The 21,246-nt window shown below is 42.3% G+C and overlaps 1 protein-coding gene and 1 pseudogene across 2 annotated transcripts in view; one reads left to right on the top strand and one right to left on the bottom strand.

Moving 5' to 3' along the window:
• Window positions 1-20,498, bottom strand: part of SLAMF1 (signaling lymphocytic activation molecule family member 1) — a 39,917-nt gene extending 19,419 nt beyond the window's left edge. The window contains exons 1-3 of one of the 2 annotated variants that reach the window (XM_069546101.1): window positions 20,061-20,498; window positions 11,069-11,407; window positions 8,850-9,134 (exon numbers count right to left, since the gene is read on the bottom strand). In XM_069546101.1, the coding sequence (XP_069402202.1) occupies window positions 8,850-9,134; window positions 11,069-11,407; window positions 20,061-20,256 (820 nt within the window). In that variant the 5' untranslated portion in view covers window positions 20,257-20,498. The remainder of the gene's footprint in view (window positions 1-8,849; window positions 9,135-11,068; window positions 11,408-20,060) is intronic. The other variant, XM_069546095.1, reaches the window with a different exon arrangement.
• Window positions 20,499-20,930: 432 nt separating this feature from the next.
• On the top strand, window positions 20,931-21,025 carry LOC138431578 (U6 spliceosomal RNA; annotated as a pseudogene).
• The last annotated feature ends 221 nt before the right edge of the window (window positions 21,026-21,246 follow it).

The following is a 21,246-nucleotide window of genomic DNA, read 5'->3' on the forward strand; positions in this document are numbered from 1 at the left end:
TGAGTTTCCATCCTTTGGTCTTCTATTTGATTGGCTGTGCTTTAGACCTGATAACTCGGCAGGTAGCCACGCCTCTAAGGAAAAGGCTGAAGGGCCTTTTTTATTTATCTCTGAAAGTCTGCCGCCACAGAAACACAAAAGTCTCTCTCAAGTCCCCAAATTCTAATTGTTTAAGGGAAGATAAAGAAGAAAATAAAAAGGATCTGAGAAACAAATGTAGCTCACCCCAGGAGATACCGAGATGCTAATATAACGGTCTGAGAGCGCCATATCTCTTTCCGGCCTTTCATGTGGTCTGTCAGCAAGGCTGTCTGCCTGGAGCACATCAACGTGAAGAAGTCAGTCATCTTCAAGAGACACCTTTTTGTTGGTGGCAGCTTCCTCTCAGAATTGGGAGTGGGGGAAGGGTGGTCCCAAACCATACACTAATTTAAGATATGGCACCACCCAAGTAAAAATTATTACACAGAGTTCTCAGCTTCCAGAAAAATCCCTCACACTTGCTATCCCACCCAGCATTGCGTTGCAGGGACGACTGGGTGTAACCCCTGGGGCCATTTTCATCCTTCCCCGACAAAGCAAGTCTTGTCCAGTCACATGACTGGCCAGCTAAGGACTCCATTTCTCAGCTTCCTGTGTAGCAGGTGTGGCCACGTGACAGGGCTCTGGTCCATGAGAGGGGACAGGTTTCATCCTTCCAAGATTGTTGCCATGTTTCCTGGGTTGGGAGTACCAGGGAGAGGGACTTGCCTGTACACAGAACAGCTAGATGACTCAGTAGCAATGGGAGCTCCCTTTTGATGAGATGGCCTTGTTAGAAAGGGGGAGCCCCCGGAGCTCACTGGCAGGCGTCAGATTTTCCTTCCACTGAGCTAACCTAGACTTGCTGAGCCAACCTTTTGCTAATCTACTGAAAGGGGTCCTCTTTTCAAAATGAGCTCCCAGGGGCATTCCCTCTGAGTTCAACTGTTTAAGGTTTAGTATTACTCACTACTGCACAGACAGAACTATTTCAGAACACAGTCATGAAAGATGGCAGCAAGTCACTCACTGTCCAGTGCTGACCCACATTAACATGACCTAGGAGAAGGCTTGGTAGCATCCTTGGATTTGTTTTTTTGTTGTTGTTGTTAGTCACTAAATCATGTCCAGCTCTTTGGGACCCTGTATACTGTAGCCTGCCAGGCTCTTCTGTCCATGGATTTCCCAGGCAGGAATACTGGAAAATACTGGTTGCCATTTTCTTCTCCAGGGAAATTTCTTGACCCAGAGATTGAACCCGCATCTCCTGTATTGGTAGGTAGATTTTTTTTTTTTCACCACTGAGCCACGAAGAAAGTACTTTGTAGTAAAGAGGCTTCATAACAATAGATATGAAGGTATTTCTTGCTGTAAAACACTGAGATAACAAGTGGAATAAAGATGAATATATGATGGAGAGCCTGGACAATTGTTAGGAAAAAAAGATCTTGAAAAACAAATACGTTCTTGTGTGGTTTAGTCTGAGTCCTGATGAGAACCAGTGCTGACATCATGTCACATTTGCTTTCATCACATCATTACCATTCAAATTTTTCATTAAGGAAAGTGAAAAATGTCTCAAGATCACTGTCCTTATTATAGATAACAAAGAGACCTCTAGCAAATCCTCATACCCCACCACATCATCCCAAGACTGGGATTTCCCTCCCTTGAATGAGATCTTTGTTAAGGGAACAACCAGTGCTCTGGCTCAGGACTCATCATCTCTTGATGGGTAACTGCAATAATGGGCCCTCCCCACAGCTAGTTTCTTTTTCTTCTGCTTCTTCCCCACCACAGTCTACTGTCCACACCACTGAAAATTCTCTCTGAAATGCAAAACTAATCACATTATCCTCTGTCTAAAACTATCTATTAGTTCCCATCAGAATACCATAGGACAATACAGAACAAGGCCCAGTTATATCTGCTTTTCTCTCTGCCTTGAGTGTCTTTCTCTTATCTGTTTGGGTAATTTCTATCTATTCTTCAACACCTAGTTTGTGTCACATTCTCCATGATGCTCTTTCTGATTCCCTGAAACAATGTCAATCATTCCCTCCTCTGGGTTAACTTGCACATATTTCTGTTTTGCCCCTATTGTACTACTTAACCTGGAATAATAGTTACTTATAGAGCTATTCCCTTTCTTAAGAGCAAAGAGTGTGTCTTTTTTTTGTCTTTGTGTTCTCAGCACCTAGCACAACGTTGGAACATAGCAGAATCTCAGTAATGTTTTGTTTGTTGAACCAAGCATGGTATTTTAAAAATCAGTGATATTCTTTTGCAAACCCAAATCAACGAAATAATAAAATTCTGTTTTCCATATTTAGGCAATCTGGTGTACTGAAAATGGCATGCCACAGACTAGCTGTGTGATTTGGTTCTCGAATGCTGTGGTTCCCCATCCCTGGAGGCAGGGCAGGGGATCTCTATTTGTGTTATGGGTTGACTGTGTTTCCCCAAAAATTCATATGTTGAAGTCCTTAAAATGTGACCTTATTTGGAGACTGGGTCTTTACAGAGGTAATCAAGTTAACATGAGGTCATTAGGGTGGATCTGAATCTAATCTTACTAGTGTCCTTGTAAGAGGAAATCTGGACATACAAAGTCGCTAGGGATGAGCATGCAGAGACCACATGAAGACACAGCAAGAAGACAGCCATCTGCCGTTCAGGAGGGAGCCCTCAGGAAAAAATCAACCCTTCCAACACTTTGATAGTGGACTTCTAGCCTCCTTTCTCCTGTGAGAAAGTAAATTTCTGTTATTTAAACCACCTCATCTGTGGTGTTTTTGTTATGGCAACCCTAGCAAAGTAATTATAGGTGGGTCCTAATCCAATATGACTGGTGTCATTTTAATAAGCGGAAATCAGGACAGATATATGCAGAGAGGGAAGACAATGTGAAGAGACAAAAGGAGAAGACAGTTATCTCCAAGCCAAGGAGAGAAGCATGGAACAGCTCCTTCCCTCATGGCCGTCAGAAGAAACTTAACACTATTGACACTTTGATTTTGAACTTCTAGCCTCCAGAACTGTGAGACAATAAACTTCGGTTATGTAAGTCACTGACTTTGCAGCACCTTTTTACAACACCCCTAGGAAATGAATATACAAATGGTAATCCTTCATTAGCATTTCTTATTAATGTACATAAAAATGGACTTATAGACTACTTACTCGGGAAAGAACTTCAGGAGTTCACCCTTTTCAGTTTACATATAATGAAACAGAGGTCCAAGAAAGTGCAATGGCTGCTGAGTAGTTGCCTTAATGCCTGAGTTGAGGTCCTGACAGGGTTTTCCCATGGTTCCATGTTTCTGCTGCTTCTTGTCCCTCCCCATCTCATGAAGGCCTGCTCCATATCCAGTAAATCTGGTCACACTAGTGCATACTCGGTCCTCAAAGTGGTTTAGATGGACCACTCAAACATCTTTACATGTTTCTTTTTTCTTTCCTTTTTAAACATTTTATATTCAATTTTTATTTTATTTTTTGGCCATGTCATGTGCCATGTATGATCTTATTCCCTAGAAAGAAAAAGTGATGTCGCTCAGTTGTCTCCGACTATTTGCAACCCCATGGACTATAGCCTACCAGGCTTCTCCATCCATGGGATTTTCCAGGCAAGAGTACTGCAGTGGGTTGCCATTTCTTTCTCCAGGGGATCTTCCTGACCCAGGGATCAAACGTGGGTCTCCCTCATTGTAGGCAGATGCTTTATCCTCTGAGCTACATGCCCTGTGCTGTGGAAGTGCAGTCTTAACCACTGGACAACCAGGGAAGTCCCTTTATATGTTTTTTTAAGAATGTCCTGAACTAAGTGCCTCTAGCAGAAGCTTTATGGCCAAGACTTTGAGATGCATTAACTAAATTCTTGTTAAACCATACTGAGGAACATGAAGAGAATTATTCTTCTTTTCTGAGATGGGTCAGGGTAAAACATTTGGTGCCCTAAGAGGGTTGCTATGGCCAGAGAAGGCTGTGCTGAGGTGAGGACTACCGTTTTTTCAGCTACGAAGGAAAAACACACATATTTGTTATGATTTATAAGGCATTTTAAAAGTATATTATCTATTCTGATAGTACCCATGAGGATTTCAGGATCAGACAACTCAACTCTGCCACTTGCTCAGTGTGTGACTTTTGCATATCTTTGTTTCCTCATCTGTAAGGTGGGGATATAAATACTATTTGGTTGCTGTGAGGATTAAATGAGAGTCCACATAATTGATACATAGTCAAGAAAATTTTTCAGGTATTATTTTAGATAAAGAATCCGAGTCTTAGGTTAAGTGGCTTATCCTTGTGAGTAAAAAGGGTAACACTAGATCTAGAGTTTACATGCTAGTAAAGTAATGCTCAAAATTCTCCAAGCCAGGCTTCAGCAATACATGAACTGTGAACTTCTAGATGTCCAAGCTGGTTTTAGAAAAGGCAGAGGAACCAGAAATCAAATTGCCAGCATCCACTGGATCATAGAAAAAGCAAGAGCGTTCCATAAAAACATCTATTTCTGCTTTAATGACTATGCCGAAGCCTTTGACTGTGTGGATCACAATAAACTGTGGAAAATTCTGAGAGAGATGGGAATACCAGACCACCTGACCTGCCTCTTGAGAAATCTGTATGCAGGTCAGGAAGCAACAGTTAGAACTGGACATGGAACAACAGACTGGTTCGAAATAGGAAAAGGAGTACGTCAAGGCTGTATATTGTCACCCTGCTTATTTAACTTCTATGCATAGTACATCATGAGAAACGCTGGACTGGAAGAAACACAAGCTGGAATCAAGATTGCCGGGAGAAATATCAAAACCTCAGATATGCAGATAACACCACCCTTATGGCAGAAAGTGAAGAGGAACTCAAAAGCCTCTTGATGAAAGTGAAAGAGGAGAGCGAAAAAGTTGGCTTAAAGCTCAACATTCAGAAAACGAAGATCATGGCACCTGGTCCCATCACTTCATGGGAAATAGATGGAGAAACAGTGGAAACAGAGTCAGACTTTATTTTTTGGGCCTCCAAAATCACTGCAGATGGTGACTGCAGCCATGAAATTAAAAGACGCTTACTCCTTGGAAGGAAAGTTATGACCAACCTAGATAGTATATTCAAAAGCAGAGACATTACTTTGCCAACAAAGGGCCGTCTAGTCAAGGCTATGGTTTTTCCAGTAGTCATGTATGGATGTGAGAGTTGGACTGTGAAGAAAGCTGAGTGCAGAAGAATTGATGCTTTTGAACTGTGGTGTTGGAGAAGACTCTTGAGAGTCCCTTGGACTGCAAGGAGATCCAACCAGTCCATTCTGAAGGAGATCAGCCCTGGGTGTTCTTTGGAAGGAATGATGCTAAAGCTGAAACTCCAGTACTTTGGCCACCTCATGCAGAATTGACATTGGAAAAGACTTTGATGCTGGGAGGGATTGGGGGCAGGAGGAGAAGGGGATGATAGAGGATGAGATGGCTGGATGGCGTCACTGACTCGATAGACATGAATCTGAGTGAACTCCAGGAGTTGGTGATGGACAGGGAGGCCTGCTGTGCTGCGATTCATGGGGTCGCAAAGAGTCGGACACTACTGAGCGGCTGAACTGAACTGACATTTAAAGTAGTTATTGACATATATGTACCTATTGCTATTTTCTTAATTATTTGGGGTTGATTTTGTAGATCTTTCCCCTTCCCTTGTATTTCTTAACTATATAAGACCCTTTAACATTTGTTGTAAAGCTGGTTTGGTGGTACTGAATTCTCTTAACTTTTGCTTGTCTGAAAAGCTGTTTATTTCTCCATTAATTTTGAATAAGATCCTTGCTGGATACAGCAAACTTGGTTGTAGATTTTTCCTTTTCAGAACTTTAAATATATCCTGCCATTCCCTTCTGGCCTGCAGAGTTTCTGCTGAAAGATCAGCTGTTAAGTGTATGGAGTTTCCCTTGTATGTTACCTGTTGCTTATCCCTCACTGCTTTTAATATTCTTTGTTTGTGTTTAGTCTTTGTTAGTTTGATTAGTATGTGTCTTGGTGTGTTTCTCCTTGGGTTTATCCTATATGGGACTCTTTGTGCCTCTTGGACTTGATTGACTATTTCCTTTTCCATATTGGGGAAATTTTCAACTATAATCTCTTCAAAATTTTTCCTATACCCTTTCTTTTTCTCTTCTTCTGGGAGCCCCCATAATTAGAATGTTGGTGCATGTGATATTGTCCCAGAGGTCTCTGAGACTGTCCTCAGTTCTTTTCATTCTTTTTACTTTATTCTGCTCTTCAGAAGTTGTTTCCACCATTTTATCTTCCAGCACACTGATTCATTCTTCTGCTTCAGATATTCTGCTATTGATTTCTTCTAGAGTATTTTTAATTTCAGTAATTGTGTTATTTGTCTTTGCAGGTTTATTCTTTAATTCTTCTAGGTCTTTGTGAATTGATTCTTGCATTTTCTCCATTTTGTTTTCAAGGTTTTTGATCTACTTTACTGCCATTATTCTGAATTCTTTTTCAGGTAGTTTTTCTATTTCCTCTTCATTTATTTAGACTTCTGTGTTTCTAGTTTGTCCCTTCATTTGTGTAGTATTTCTCTGCCTTTTCATTATTTTCTTTTAACTTACTGTGTTTGAGGTTTCCTTTTCCCAGGCTTCAAGTAAAGTTGAATTCTTTTCTTGAAGAAGGTTGAATTCTTTCTTCCTTTTGATTTCTGCTCTCCTAAGCTTGGTCCAGTGGTTTGTGTAAGCTTCATATTGGGTGAGATTTGTGCTGAGTTTTTGTTTGTTTTTCCTCTGATGGGCAAGGCTGAGTGAGCAGTAATCTTGTTTGCTGATGATTGGGTTTGTATTTTTGTTTTGTTTGTTCTTTAGATGAGGTGTCCTGCACAGGGTGTTACTGGTGGTTGGGTGATGCCGGGTCTTGCATTCAAGTGGTTTCTTTTTGTGAGTTCTCACTATTTGATACCCCCTAGGGTTAGTTCTCTGGTCTAGGGTCTTGGAGACAGTGCTCCCACTCCAAAGGCTCAGGGTTTGATCTCTGCTATATATCGGGCTTGGTCTGTGACACTTGAGATCCAATAGTAATCCAAACAGAAAATGATGCTCCTCATAGTATTGTTTTCAAAGGTTAGTTCTGACTGCTTGTAGAGAACAGACTGCAGGGGGCCAAGGGTGGCAGCACGGAGACCAGGAAGAAGGCTATTGTAGAAAACCAGGCGAAAGAGGAGAGTAGTTGGAATCAGGGTGGTAGCTTTGTGATGGCGCACTTTGGTAATCCCCTCAGCATGGGCGCAGCATCTGTGGGGACTCTGAGTGGAGTTGCGGGTGCAGGCACCCGAGATCAGGGTCAGGCAGGGATGAAGGGTCTGTGATCCCCTAGAGTTTACATTCTGTAAACTCTACACTCATGAAAGACTGCTTTCTTGATCCCACCAGCACATTCTGAATAGCTGTGGGCAGGGAGAGAGGTTTGAACTGGGGGAGAACCTCTGAATGTGGTTCATGTGCAAGGTAGGCAAGCAGCCAGACACCTCAGGTGAGTGGATAGGTGGCCGAAAAACTCTGCCATGAGTGGCTGAGGGAGGTAACATGCAGTGGGTGAGGCTCACCAAGGAGCTCTTAGTTGCAGAAGGCAGGTGGATTTCCCCAGAAGTCCATCTGGAATACCTCAGGGGAGTTGCTGACTGGATATGCTATGCTGAAGGGCATGACCTGGCTGGATTCCCCTGTCCCTAGATCCTTGGTTATTTGGAAAATCCTTCCAAATATACCTCAGGTCTACTGTGGGCAAGAGTCTCCTCAGAATGATTCCTGTTTACCCTCAGTGGATGCAGAAGGAAGAATGTCGGGGCACAGGTAATGACTGGCAGGGCCAGCACACTGGTTCTTCTGCCCCTGAACCTACCTGAGGCACAGACACAAGATCTTAGTGAAAAGGCTCAGTCATCTGTTTCCAATCTCAAGTAGTGAGATGGGCTTACTTAACTAGCCCTTCCTTCCTTTTTGATAACAAAATAATGATGCTTTATCTTTCCAGAGAAAGATTAATCAGAAGATCTAGGTTTAGGTTCTGACTATCATTTATAAGCTGAAAAAACTTAAGAAGGGTTCTTACAGGCTATGAGCTTCAAGTTCCTAATCTGTAATAAAATGAGAATGAGGACAACACTTATCTGATAAGGCCATTGTGAGGAACAAAAAGAGATCATACAGTTGAAATGCTTTGTCAACAATAAAGTGCTATATGACTTACCACTTTCCCAAGAGGTCTTAGTCAGAGATCTGACTCCCTTGACCCTCTGACCTGCTGTGGGAGTCATAGTCCATTTCATAAAATGTTTCCCTTTGTTACATCTTGCTTTTCATTATTGAGCACATGTTTCATGTATTATCTGGACAGCAGACGTTGTATGTTATATCTATTCCCAATTTCCTACAGCACAGGTGACTGATAAATACTTATTGATGGTGTAGAACCGTCCCACTGTTAGTGGAGCATGAATTGGAAGTCAGGACCTGCCCCCAACACTCCCTTACCCTGCCTGCCTTGTAGGTTGGCACAAAGGCAGGAGGGGAGGGGAGGGTTCACCCAGGGCTCTGGGTCTAGTTCCATCATTTCTCACTAGTTTTCTCAACTATGAATGGAGCATAACGACACCTTGCTCATTATGAAGAGTAGCCACTCACTGAATGCACATGGGAGGATTTTACAAACCATAGAGAAAATATAAAGTGTTGTTCCTAAGGTGAAGGCTATGGCTATGGAAGCAGAGCATTGGTCCAGGTGGGGACTCAGTCCATATCATTAATGTGGCATAACAGCAGCCTCTCAGACACTTACCTGGGGGCCTGGAGCTGCATCTGGACCAAGGGATGAAGGTCTGAGAGCTGTTGCTGATGGGGTTGCTCGCAATGCAGATGTAGACGTTGTTGGCATGCTGAGGGCCAAGAGTGAGATACAAGAGGTGGGAGCTATTGGTGGGACTCAGCAGGGGGGTGCCTGCTTCCTCACTCCAGTTGTAAGTCACGTGGTCCCCTTTCTCCACCATGCAGGCCAGCATGAGACTGCAGTTCCCATCTTCCTGGGTGGAGTTCAACACCTTAATTTGCGGAGTGGAGACCTGCTCTGTCAAGAGGGGGAGGAAGGGAGCCATCACTGAAATGAATCCTCTGGAATGGTGAGTTAACCTTTTTGTTAGAAAAAAATGCAACCTAACAGCACTTTCCCTCCCTATGGATCTGCTGTGTAATATATTTCTAGTAGGAACCTACTACTTCACACCTTCCCTCCCCTTACTACTCCTCTAGACTCCTTGCCAGGACCAGGAATAAAACAGAGAAGAGAAATACTGTCTTTTAGTTCCCTGCCACCAAGACTGTTATGGCTCCCCTTGCATTCCTCTTGTTTCTAATTTAGGTTGCTCTCCTGTATTCCATCTGGGGAGTTTTCTCTCAGCTAATTCTCCCATGGGTTTGAATGTCCTTGGCTAAAGTATTACCTTCTAAATCTAAAAGAATGACTTTTCAGTGGTGGGATTTCATCTGTACTCTGTGTGTGTGTGTGTACAGCAAGTGCTTTAGGATGTCTGAACTTGGGATAGCCACAGGCCTCACCAAACTTTTTCACTCTAATGATGTAAAATTGGCAAGGTAAAAGGGAAAGTCCTTTTTATTTAGTAACTACTATAGGACAGGCAGAATACTAGGATTTCACACTCATCATGTTCTTTAATCTTTTCAACAACTTTCTCAACAATTATTATCCTAGTTCTAATTATTCTCATTTTATGGATGAGGAAACTGAGTCCCAGAGAGGTAGAGTGTCTTACATAATGACACTCAATTTCTAACAGCCAAGCTGAGATCTGAACGTATGTCTGTCTGATTCCAAAATCCACCCTCTTTCTTTGACTTGAGAGAATACCATGGTTGCAGAAAACATATTTTCTAAGGTGAGAATTTGATCATAAAATGTGATAAGATGTGACAAAGACAGTGAACCATTCTAGAAAACCTATGTGTAACCTTTGTGCTTATGGCAGCCTTGCCCTGGAAACACTGCTGGAATGATCAGAACACCCTGATACCTGGTGAAGGGCTGTGGGAATTCTGCAGACATTGAAAGGAAAGATACCAAGGGAAGGCCAGGGAGGGAATTGCTATCTTGTGGTACCTGAGAATTTTAAAGAAATGTTGTGTGTATGGGGCTTCCTGACCCATCTTCAGAGATAAGAAAACCACTATGAAGAAGCAGGACACCACACATGGCTGCCAGGATCCCTGGGAATTCAAAGGAGCTTTGGGACTGAAAAGACAAACTTTGGGCACATTCAAGAGGGGCTGGCAGTTAAAGAGGCTCAAAAAAAAAAAAAAAAAAAAACCAACCCACTGGTCTTGGATTCAGATGGACCTACGTTTTAGTTTCAGTTCTGCAACTAGGCGATTTTTTTTTTTATAACCAGGGCCTTTGTTTAACTGAGAAAACTATGCTTCTTCCACCAGGTAGATGAAATCCTCTGCCAGGATGCAGGGCTTGGTGAGTGGTGAGTGGTGTGTGGGCTGAGTTTCAGCTCTCCTTCTCCCAGGACCCCTAGTGTAGTGAACCACCTACGCAGATTTGAGTAGGCATGTGCAAACCACTTATCTCTTGATTTCAGTGTCTTTGCCTATGAAAGAGAGGTTTTGCTTGATCAGTGGTATTCAAACTTTTAAAAATCAGAAGAAAAACCCACTTTTTTCAAACAAAATCTTATTTGTAATTTGAGACTCTTGGGGCTCCAGGCCCTCTAGCATACAGACAGCTGGGCTCCTTTCCTTTAGAAAATGGGGAAAAGGTAACTAGTGCTAATCAGCTATTACTAATGTGCAATTTGGACCAAAAAAAAAAAAAAAGATTTGTGAACCTCTAAAACTTTTCCCTGAAACCCTGTTTAACCCTAGACTGAACATGTCTTTCAAGTTGCTTCCGATTCTGAACGCCCTTTGCTTCTGAGAGAAGCTTGAATTCTTAGGCAAGGCACTACGGCATTCCTTGTGGGCCAAGGAAGCCACGGTCATTACCATAGAGCTTCAGCTGCAGGCTAAAGTGCTGGACTGAAACATTTTCCTCCAGGCTTATAAAGTACCAGCCTTCATCCTCCTTCCTGCTCTTCAGGATCCTCAGGCTCAGGTTTTCCAGATGAAACTCATAGCCATCCTCCAGACGTGGAGAGCCACCTTTCCGCAGATCTAGGGACACTATTTTCTTCTTGACAGTGTCTCTGGGTGATTCTGCCATTGTGACAAGGATGTGGATGCTCTTGTTCATGCTCCTACTTATCTCCTCAGATGCCAGGGGCAACAGCACGCTGCTTCCCAGCTGCCCACGAATCGTCTTTGTGGAACTGGTCAAGCCCTCACCTGTAGAAAGGAGAGGGAAGTATCTTATCATAGAAGCCTTTGAGACTTAAGTCCGTGCATCAGGAAAAACAGACTGGAGCATCTCTCTTCCTCTTGGCCAATCCCTGGGGTTGCCAGATCCTTAGTAGTTTATAAGGACTGTCATAAGGATCTCACTGCATTCTCAGTATTTAAAAAATCCCAATGGAAGTCTTGTGATAGAGCTGTATAGACTAACTAGAATTCTTGGTCTTTATGATCTAGGAGGGAATTCTATCAACTCAGATTTACAGTTAAGGCACCTAAGGCATAGAGAAGTTAAATGACATACCTAAAGTCATATAACTAGTTACCAGATTAATTCCTCAGCCAGACTTCTCACCACCATTGGATACAGTAACTCCCCTACATATGAACATTCAAATTGCAGACTTTCATAGATGTGAACATGCCCTTATATGCCAACTGTTTACTGTATTGTGCTATTGTACTTTTCAAGGTACTATCCTGTAAGATTAAAAATGTTTTCTTTTAATTTAATTTAATTTTATTTTTAACACCCAAAACTTTTGTATTGGAGTATAGCCAGTTAACAATGTTGTCATAGTGTCAGGTGAACAGTGAAGGGACTCAGCCACCCATATACACGTATTCATTCTCCCTCAAACGCCCCTACCATCCAGGCTGGCACATAACATCAAGCAGAGTTCCATGTGCTATACAATAGGTACTTTGTTGGTTATCCATTTTAAATATAGCAGTGTATACATGATCTTCTCAAAATGCTTTTTATGTGTTTGTTTTTAAAGTATTATTTGTGTGAAAAATATCATCAACCTAGTGCAGTCCAGTACTATATAGCCAATTGTATTAGTTGAGTACCTAGGCTAACTAGGTACAACAAATAGGATTTATGAGCAAATTGGACTTATGAGCTCCCTCTCAGAATGTAACTCATTCACACATAGGGGACTTAACCCGTTCATACATATGGGACTTACTCATAAATAATATGAAGGAAGGAGAGTAACTGAAGCTAATTCTGAGCTTGTGAGCCCAAGAGACCAAGGTTACAGAAGCATCATTTCAAATGAGAAGGAAAGAGAAAAGTCTAAGGGATGTGGAGTCAAGGAGGAGGTGAGCCTGTGGAATGTTATCTTTCCAAAAAGCCATTGAGATATTTAATAATGTTGAGGGAAAGAAATTATTTTATTTCTCTTTTTCAAAAGTGCCAAGCCAAAAAAAAAAACAAAAAACAAAACAAAACAAAAAAAAAAAACACACCCAAACCCTTCATACCCACTGTAAGTGATCCTACTGCTGACTTTTTAACACCTCCTCTCTCCTCAAACCCACAACCTCAGTTGATGAAACTGCCTCTCATTTCACTGAAAAAGGAAAAGAACAAAAGAGAGCTTCCATTTGTTCCCGCTACCAAGTCAACCCACATACTTGGATGGATGGTCTCTGCTCTTGGGTAAGGCTAGCCTCTTCCTTCGTGGAGCACTCACCCACTTCAAGGCTTTGCTCCTGCAACTTCTGCCACCCCTTGCACCATCAATTTTGTTATTGTTATGGTACACTGTGGGTTATTTCTATTAACACCCGACATACCAACATGTAATTTCCCTTATCTTAAAAACCCTGATCCCAGGTCCATCCCCAGCCAATTTCCCATTTCTCTGTTTTCCTTTATCCTAAAGTTCTTTAATGTGTATTTATCCCTTCTGTTCCCATCTCTTGACTTATTTATCCTTGTACTCACTCCAGATAAGCCTTCTTCTTTACCCCTCACTGGTTGTCAAAGTCACTGTATACCCCATGATACTAAGTCAATTCTCCATCTTCATCTTGCTTTCTCAAGAGTGCTGAGAAAGTTCACATCCCCTCATTGAAACACTGACTTCATTTGGCCCAGAGAACAATACACTCTCTTGGTTTTCTTCCTATTCCATTGGCTGCCCTTTCTCAGTCTCCTTGACTAAAATCTTCTGCTCGTAAAGACCTCTAAAATTGGAGCATTCCAGGGATCAGTACTCAGACTTCTTCTCTTTTCCATCCACACTTATCTATTAATAGTTGCATAGTTTGACAGGTTTCTGGAATGCTTCCAGAGATGTATCTCCCATCCAAATCTTTCACTGTACTCCAAACTGCCTACACCAATTGGTATTAGTGTTTGGAGGTCTAAAGGGCATCTTAGACTTAGCAAATGAACTCTTGATTCTGTAGCCTCTTCTGCAAACAACATTACAATTCCCAGGCCAAAACACTGGAATCACCCTTGACTCCTTTCTTCCTTTCATATTCCATATTCAATCTATCAGCAAATCCTATTGGCTCTGCCTTCACAATATATCCAGCATCTGAGAACTTCTAACCCTCTTCATTTCTACCACCGTCATCACAGGCCTGGCTCTTCTTTTGTCTTCCAACAAATCTTCCTGCATCTGTACAATGGACAGAGAAACCTGTTAAAGCTATGCCAGATTTTGTCTCTCTTCAAAGAGAAACAAAATCCATAGTCCTTGTTATGGCTTCAGAGAATCTGAATAATCCGGTCCCTTGGACCTCTCTGACTCCCTCTTCTATCTACTCTTTGCTCACTACACTATGGCCACACCAGCTCCAGCTGGTCCCTAACTCATCCAGAGCATTCTCATCTCATAGCTTTTGTATTTATTGTTCTTTCTCTTTCTGGAAATCTCTTCCCTTATGTATCTAAAGAGCTCATACTCTCATTTTCTTTTCGATTTCTGCTCAAAAAAGTCATCTTTTCTGAAAGACCTGCTCTGATGATCCTATGTATATCCTATCCTTTCTTGCTGCACTTATCACTGTCTGATGTTATACTGTATATTTGGTCATTTTTATTTTTGTCTCCCCCCCACTAGAATGCCAACTTCTCAAGAGGAAGAAGTTCATGTTGTTCATTGCTTTTTCCTTAGGACCTACAGCAGTGGTTGGCATGTAATAGGTTTTAAATAAATATCTGTTAAATTTATGAATGCTGAAAGCCATGTTACCTGACTAAAATCTCTCTTATTTAGCTTTGACCCATATGTGGCTTCACTTCATAACTGAACTTAATCATAAGCTAATGTTCATAAAAGAAGGAGCCCATGACTCAGAGAGGGCACAGATTGTTCTAGTTGATAAGAAAGTCAAAAGAGTACAATAAAACTGTCTGCTTAAATAATGCAGACACCTAGAGAAGGCACAATTAACTTGTGGTTAAGATGGGTTGTTGGAAATTTGGGCAAACAGATTCAGATGTTCTTGATAGCAAAATGCTTTGATATCCTGCAAAGGGCCCTGCTGATATCAGACTAGAGATTTAAAGGTTGGGAAAAAGAAAATTCAGATTTGAATGGTTGGCTCTTGTACATTCTTTTTCCTATGCTATGTGACTTGTGGGATCTTATTTCCCCAATCAGGGATTAAGCCCCGGCCCCCAGCAGTGAAAGCACTGAGTCGTAACCACTGGATTGCTAGGGAATTCCTGGCACATAATTATTAAGGAATGGTGGAAAGACAATCAGCATTTGTTCTTTTGCATATTGCTATTAAATCAACTCTTGAAACAGAGTGCCTAATTAAACAGTTGCTTAATTTATTAGACAGGAATGCTATTCTTGGTGCTGGTATTTTATTTTTACAAAGATATGTTAGAGAACATGTTGAAATTCCTTCTAGTTGCACTTATGGATGCCTGGCTGTCCAGATAATGTGGTACATATAATACCCAAGAATCCTGTATGAGAGACAGCAAAAAGAGACACAGATGTATAGAACAGTCTTTTGGACTCTGTGGGAGAGGGAAAGGGTAGGATGATTTGGGAGAATGGCATTGAAACATGTATAATATCATATATGAAACGAATCGCCAGTCCAGGTTCGATGCATGATATAGGATGCTTGAGGCTGGTGCACTGGGATGACCCAGAGGGATGGTACGGGGAGAGAGGAGGGAGGGGGGTTCAGGATGGGGAACACGTGTAAGTGTACCCTTGGTGGATTCATGTCGATGTATGGCAAACCAATACAATATTGTAAAGTAATTAGCCTCCAATCAAAATAAATAAATTTATATTAAAAAATTGTTTAATAAAAAGCAAAAAAAAAAAAAAAGAATCCTGAACCTAGACTTCTACCAATAAAGGGATGGCAGAAAACTAGAACCATCCATGCAAGTAGAAATGTCACATGGTATACAGGCCCCCTAAATTGAATATAGAAGTCATATAAGTAAGCATATGTACATTTTTTCTGGGAGCATAGCCATGAATGTCACTTCTCAAAGGTGTCTGGGCTTCAAATCAAGGTTGAGAATTCCCATCACACTTATTTTTTTTAGATCAATTTTGATATGGAGAAAAAAAATGCAAATGATACCCATTTATAGACCATAAGCCTCCACCCTCCCTTATGTCGTGTGTGTCCTTTCCACCCACCCAATCCAACAGACTCTTTACATCATGGTTGTTTTTGGAATTTAGAAATGAAAGGGAGCCAGGAGAAGAGGAGACAGAGGATGGGGCAAGAAGTAGCCAAAAAAAGGAAAACAAATTTTTTTAAATTTTTTTTATAGAAAAGAAGAGGTTAAGAGGGAAGGAAAGGGCAGATGAGAATGACAGGATGAGTGGTTTAAGCAGACTTGGTCATGGGGAATGGAATCAAAACTTCATTAAGAACAGACCCTCACACACCACAACCCACATAAGAATGATGATGTAACAACTGAGTGTGTGAGTGGCCGGGTCTGTAGGGGGTGTGTGACCTCACTGACACCTGAGCAAGAGTGGAAAAACAAGTGGGGACTTTAAAGTGGTTCATAAAACCCTTCAAGTAGAGTACCAGCTCCTGAAACATCCTACTGCCTGATGACTGTTTTCCAGTGGGTTTGTGATTCAGTCAGACCCTGTTTATTAAGAGTCTGGAGGAAACATTTGTAGCTGTTAACACCAACTCACTTTCCTTCCAGGGCAATTCTACTTAGAAAGTAGAGTGATTCACGTGAGCCCATGGATATTTTCCTGAAATTAGTAGCATTTAGCCGACCCTTTCATAAGATGGGACTCTACCTAATGATAACCATTTTTGGTGGGGGGCAGCCCTGACACTGGGCATCTTGCTATAGCATTTCTTTCAGGGAGGACTCAGAGCCCTCATAGTTCTTATGGGAAATCTGGGCTCACAAAGAAAAGATAATGTGTCTAAGTCTCCTTTGTAAATTGAAGTCCTACCAGGTGTCCTTCTAGTCCCATTCCTTGATGCTGCTGGGTCTTTCTTAGAATATTTGTGCTTACCGTTCCCCAGCCTGAAAGTCGGCCACTGCCTTTTATTTGCCTGGCTATCTCCTTCTGTCCTTCAGGCCTCTACGTTTAGCCCTTGGCTGAGATACGGCTTCTCTGCCATGTGCTTCCAGTGCACTCTGGGTCCCTCGTTTCATATCACCCACCACACTTTTAACTCTCGTTCAATGCTTTTTATCCTTATGCAATTACAAGCTTCTAAGAGTAGGGTCTGTGTCTGTTTTGTTTACCACTATAACAGGGAGACAAATCTCTCTTCAATACCTTTTTATACTGTTGAAGTTTTATAGACCTACGTAGGATACTCCTCCATAAACAACTAGTTAACAAAAAATTGAAAAAAAAAAAAAACTACATGATGAAAGATGTTTCTACTTTCCAAATCCTGAATCAAATACTTCCATATGCCTTCTGCTTCCTTCTCTGATTTATCCAACTTCTCTCACCTTTTGTGAATTCCTACATTTAATTTCAACGCAATTAGAATCAACTCATATGGTTCAATTATAGACAGCGCAGTCTAATTTTTACCATGGGACCTGAATACAAATTTTAGGATTCTCCTCCCTAAACATAAGCTTATCCAGTTTCATTCCTTGAGCCTCTGGAGTCCAGCTGTGTGATTAAGGAGAAATTACTAACTACTCTGTGCCTGTTTTTATAAAATCATAATGTAGCAATACCAACTCATATTTGGTATTATTAAATGAATAATACACATAAAGCACTTACAATAGTGTTTGGTATATAGCAAGAAAATTCTGTACATACTATTATTAATCATTCAACAAACATTTGTAGAAGGGCTCTCGTGTGCCAGATTCTGTGCCAAGCTCTGGGCAGAGGCTGTGGTTGTTCATTTTACCCCACATGTCACTTAGCGCCAGGCATACCATGTGTCCTAATAGATAGTTGCTGAATGAGATGGTCCAAAGTCAGTCTATGGATAAAACCAAATAGCCCTGAAGTTCTGATTTCCAGTCTAACACCGGAGATAGTGAAGTCAGTGGCATTATGTCACAGTATTAAACCTTTTGAGAAATAAAAGTGCCTAGATCTAAATATTGGGGTAGAATGGGACAGTGAATACGCAAGATTGGGCAAAGTCTAGAACCACCCCCCAACTTGCCCCTCACTTCTCCTCTTATGTGTGTGAAGGAAGTGAGGAGGACCTGAATGGAGGAATAAAAAATCCTACTGGGGTAGATTCATCAGCTGTAACAGCTGCACCACTCTGGTGGGAGATATTGATAATGGGAGAGGCTATGTGTATGTGAGGGCCATGGGAAATCTCTGTACTTTTCAATTATTTTGCTGTGAACCCAAAACTGCTCTGAAAAAGAGAAGCCTATTAAAAAATGTATCACTGAGGGAAATGGAGATTTCAGTTCACTGGGGGAAGGGACATGTGGACTTTTTGACTTTTACAGTTTTGACTGGGAATTGGAAGGTGAGCTGAGTAGAGATGGGAAGGGGAGTGGGTACTAATTTTACAAGAAGTGGGCTTCTTGGTTGGGTAAATCTGTCATGGTTGACCTGTCCCATTTGCAAAGCATTTCCGCCTGGGTTTCATTGGGGTTTCACAAGACAGTGCATGTTTAAAAATAAAAACAGTATAAAATTTTTGTACATATTTCAGAGAAGATAATCGTAAGAAAGATGAACACTGCTGATTGGATAGACACGCCTCTAAAGGGCTGGGCTGTTTCTTACTAACCAATGACCTCCGAAGCTTTGCCTGCAGCTGCTGTCAACAGATCCTGAGATGCCAGGGCCAGGCTGACCAGACGGCAAGTCAGCACAGGGATAGAAAAGTTCAGCTCACTGTTCAAACTCGTCGCTCCTGATAGTCACCAGAAAGTATTCCAAAAATGGTGGAGTCATGAATGGGGTGCCCCTAGGAAGGTTTGACTCTTCCTGAAGTGAAGTGTTAGTCGCTCAGTCATGTCTAACTCTTTGCGAACCCGTGGACTGTAGCCCGCCAGGCTCCACTGTCCATGGAATTCTCCAGGCGAGAATACTAGAGTGTGTTGCCATTTTCTTCTCCAGGAAATCTTCCTGACCCAGGGATCGAAGCTGGGTCTCCTGCATTGCAGGCAGGTTCTTTACCATCTAAGCCATCTCCTCATTATGGCTTAAAGTAGTTCCATATAGCTTTCTGAACCCTGAGTTCAATTACTGCTCTCTGAGACCTTGGGCAGCAAGAGCCATCAGTCTGCCTGATTCTGAGGAAACACAGGGCCAAGGAAAAGCTATTCATCTGGGAATCTGTCAAAAGATCAATCTCAGGTGCAGCCCCTCAGATAAACTCAGCACATCTCTGGGCTTCTCCTGGAAAAGTCCACAATGGATTTGCGGTCTTGAAAACCCCAAGAACAAAACATCCAGAGCCTCAGGATTTTCCCTCTTTCCCTAATGCCGCTTCCACTTTAGGCTGCCTCCCACAAAGTCTGAAGGCATTTAAGCAGAATGGAGATGCTCATCCACTCCTTAGTGAACCCAAAGTTTGCTCCTTGCTTGGCTTTTTCTTTTTCAAACACCTTTTCTCAGAGCTCTAAACAGTAGTTCACAAAACTACTAAACAAGAGAATGCCAGCAAACCAGAAAATAGGAGCCGAGTTCAGTTCCAAACACTGAACACTAAAGCTACTCTGAGCATTCCTCATTTACATTTCTCACTAAATGTAACCAGCCTTGGGCTCCAAAAATCCTGGCCTCTTCCCCTCTTGCTGCCTTGGAGTGCTACTTCCAGGAAAGTAACCACCAGCACAACCACGCTGTGGCCACTGTCTGTTCCCAACCATTGCCTGGGGTTTTTACTTTTACCCTCTCTTCCCACTACAGCCCTTTCTTGTAGGTGGACCATGTTTTTGGTTTGTCTGCTTGTGTGTGTGTGAAGATCCCCATCCAGGACAGGGTTGTAGGAGTAATTTTCTCTCAGAGCTCCCTCTCCCCAGCTCATTCCCTTAGCCTGTGCCTTTGCCAGAAGGATACTCACACAAAACCAACCACTCAGCCAGGACTTTGATTGCAGCCTCTCACCCAGAGAGGCCGGTCTAGAATGTGACCAGTGTCTTTGACTGGAACTCCTGGTTTCCTTGGAAGCTAGGACAGGCGGGGCTAAGCCTTGGACCCAGGAGCCCAGTAACTCACAATCTTCCTTCCTCTCCGACAGAGGCAGGAGGAACTCAGTCTCTGAGGAAGAGGCAGCAGATCACAGCTCTCCCCCTACCCCCTGCCCTCTACCCGCAGCCAAATAACAACCCCTGGCTGCTGAGTTCTCTCTCTGTCTAGGTGGCTATAGCTGATTCCTCGTAGGTAATCCTAGGACCCAAGCCCTCAAACAGATGAACACTTACCTGTTCTGCAGCTCAGCTCAATGATCAGAGAGAAAAACAGCAGGACATTCGAGGAGAGGAGCCCTTTGGGATCCATCAGCCAGTGAGGATAGGGAAGGGAGTCTGGCGAGAGCCCAACAGCTGCTCTCAGACACCAGCCAGAGCAGAGAGAGCTCTGCACCAGCCAAGTGCTGCCTCTACTGTCTAGTTTATGCATCAGAAACCAGCAGGCTTCCTGTCTCACTGGGGCTTTTTCTGCCTGTGCCTCGAGGATTGGTCATCTCTTTCAAGCCTTAAGTCACTCTGCTCTTCCCAAGAAGTCAGAGTCAGGTGGTTACAGTGCAAGAGCCAGGAAGGGATCTGTGTAATCACCTCGGTCAAACCCCCAGCCTTGGCAGAAATGTCCTCCCCCCTCTCCCTTTCTTAGCTGTCTCCGGGAAAGGGATGTCAAGCCTCTCTGGGTGGTTCTGTCTGGTAACTCTTATAGTGAAAAGAAAAGATGTAGTTGTGTCAGGCTACCCCAAATTTGGATGAGTTAGCTCAGGTTGTACTCGGATGATTTACTTTTTTAAAAAATTAATTTATTTTTTATTGAAAGATAATTGCTTTTCAGAATTTTGCTGTTTTCTATCAAACCTCAAAATGAATCAGCCATAGGTATACAAATATCTGCTCCCTTTTGAAACTCCTTCCTGTCTTCCTCCCCATCCCACCCCTCTAGGTTGATACAGAGCCCCTGTTTGAGTTTCCTGAGCCATACAGCAAATTCCTGTTGGCTACCTATTTTACATATGGTAATATAAGTTTCCATGTTACTCTTTCCATACATCTCACCCTCTCCTCCCCTCTCCTCACGTCCATAAGTCTATTCTCTATGTCTGTTTCTCCATTGTTCCCCTGTAAATAAAATTGGAACAATACAGAGAAGATTAGCATTACTCCTGCGCAAGAATGATTGACTTTTAATAGCTGATGGACATTTTACTTCTAATTTGTTCCATAATTTCAGAGAACATCTCTCCATGCAGTTAGGTCCTGGTGCCAAAATCACAGAGAGATGGAGGTGGGCAAGGGTGGGTCAGCTGGCAGAAACCCAATTTCCCTGCTGGGTACATTGTGGTAGAATTTAGTGAGCCCTATGCTGTGTTTGGAGGGGCTGCCTTATTTTAGAACTTGCAACTAATCTTTTTATTGAGAAGGGACTAAA

The sequence above is a fragment of the Ovis canadensis genome, chromosome 1 (assembly GCF_042477335.2).
Source record: "Ovis canadensis isolate MfBH-ARS-UI-01 breed Bighorn chromosome 1, ARS-UI_OviCan_v2, whole genome shotgun sequence".
NCBI lineage: Eukaryota > Metazoa > Chordata > Mammalia > Artiodactyla > Bovidae > Ovis > Ovis canadensis.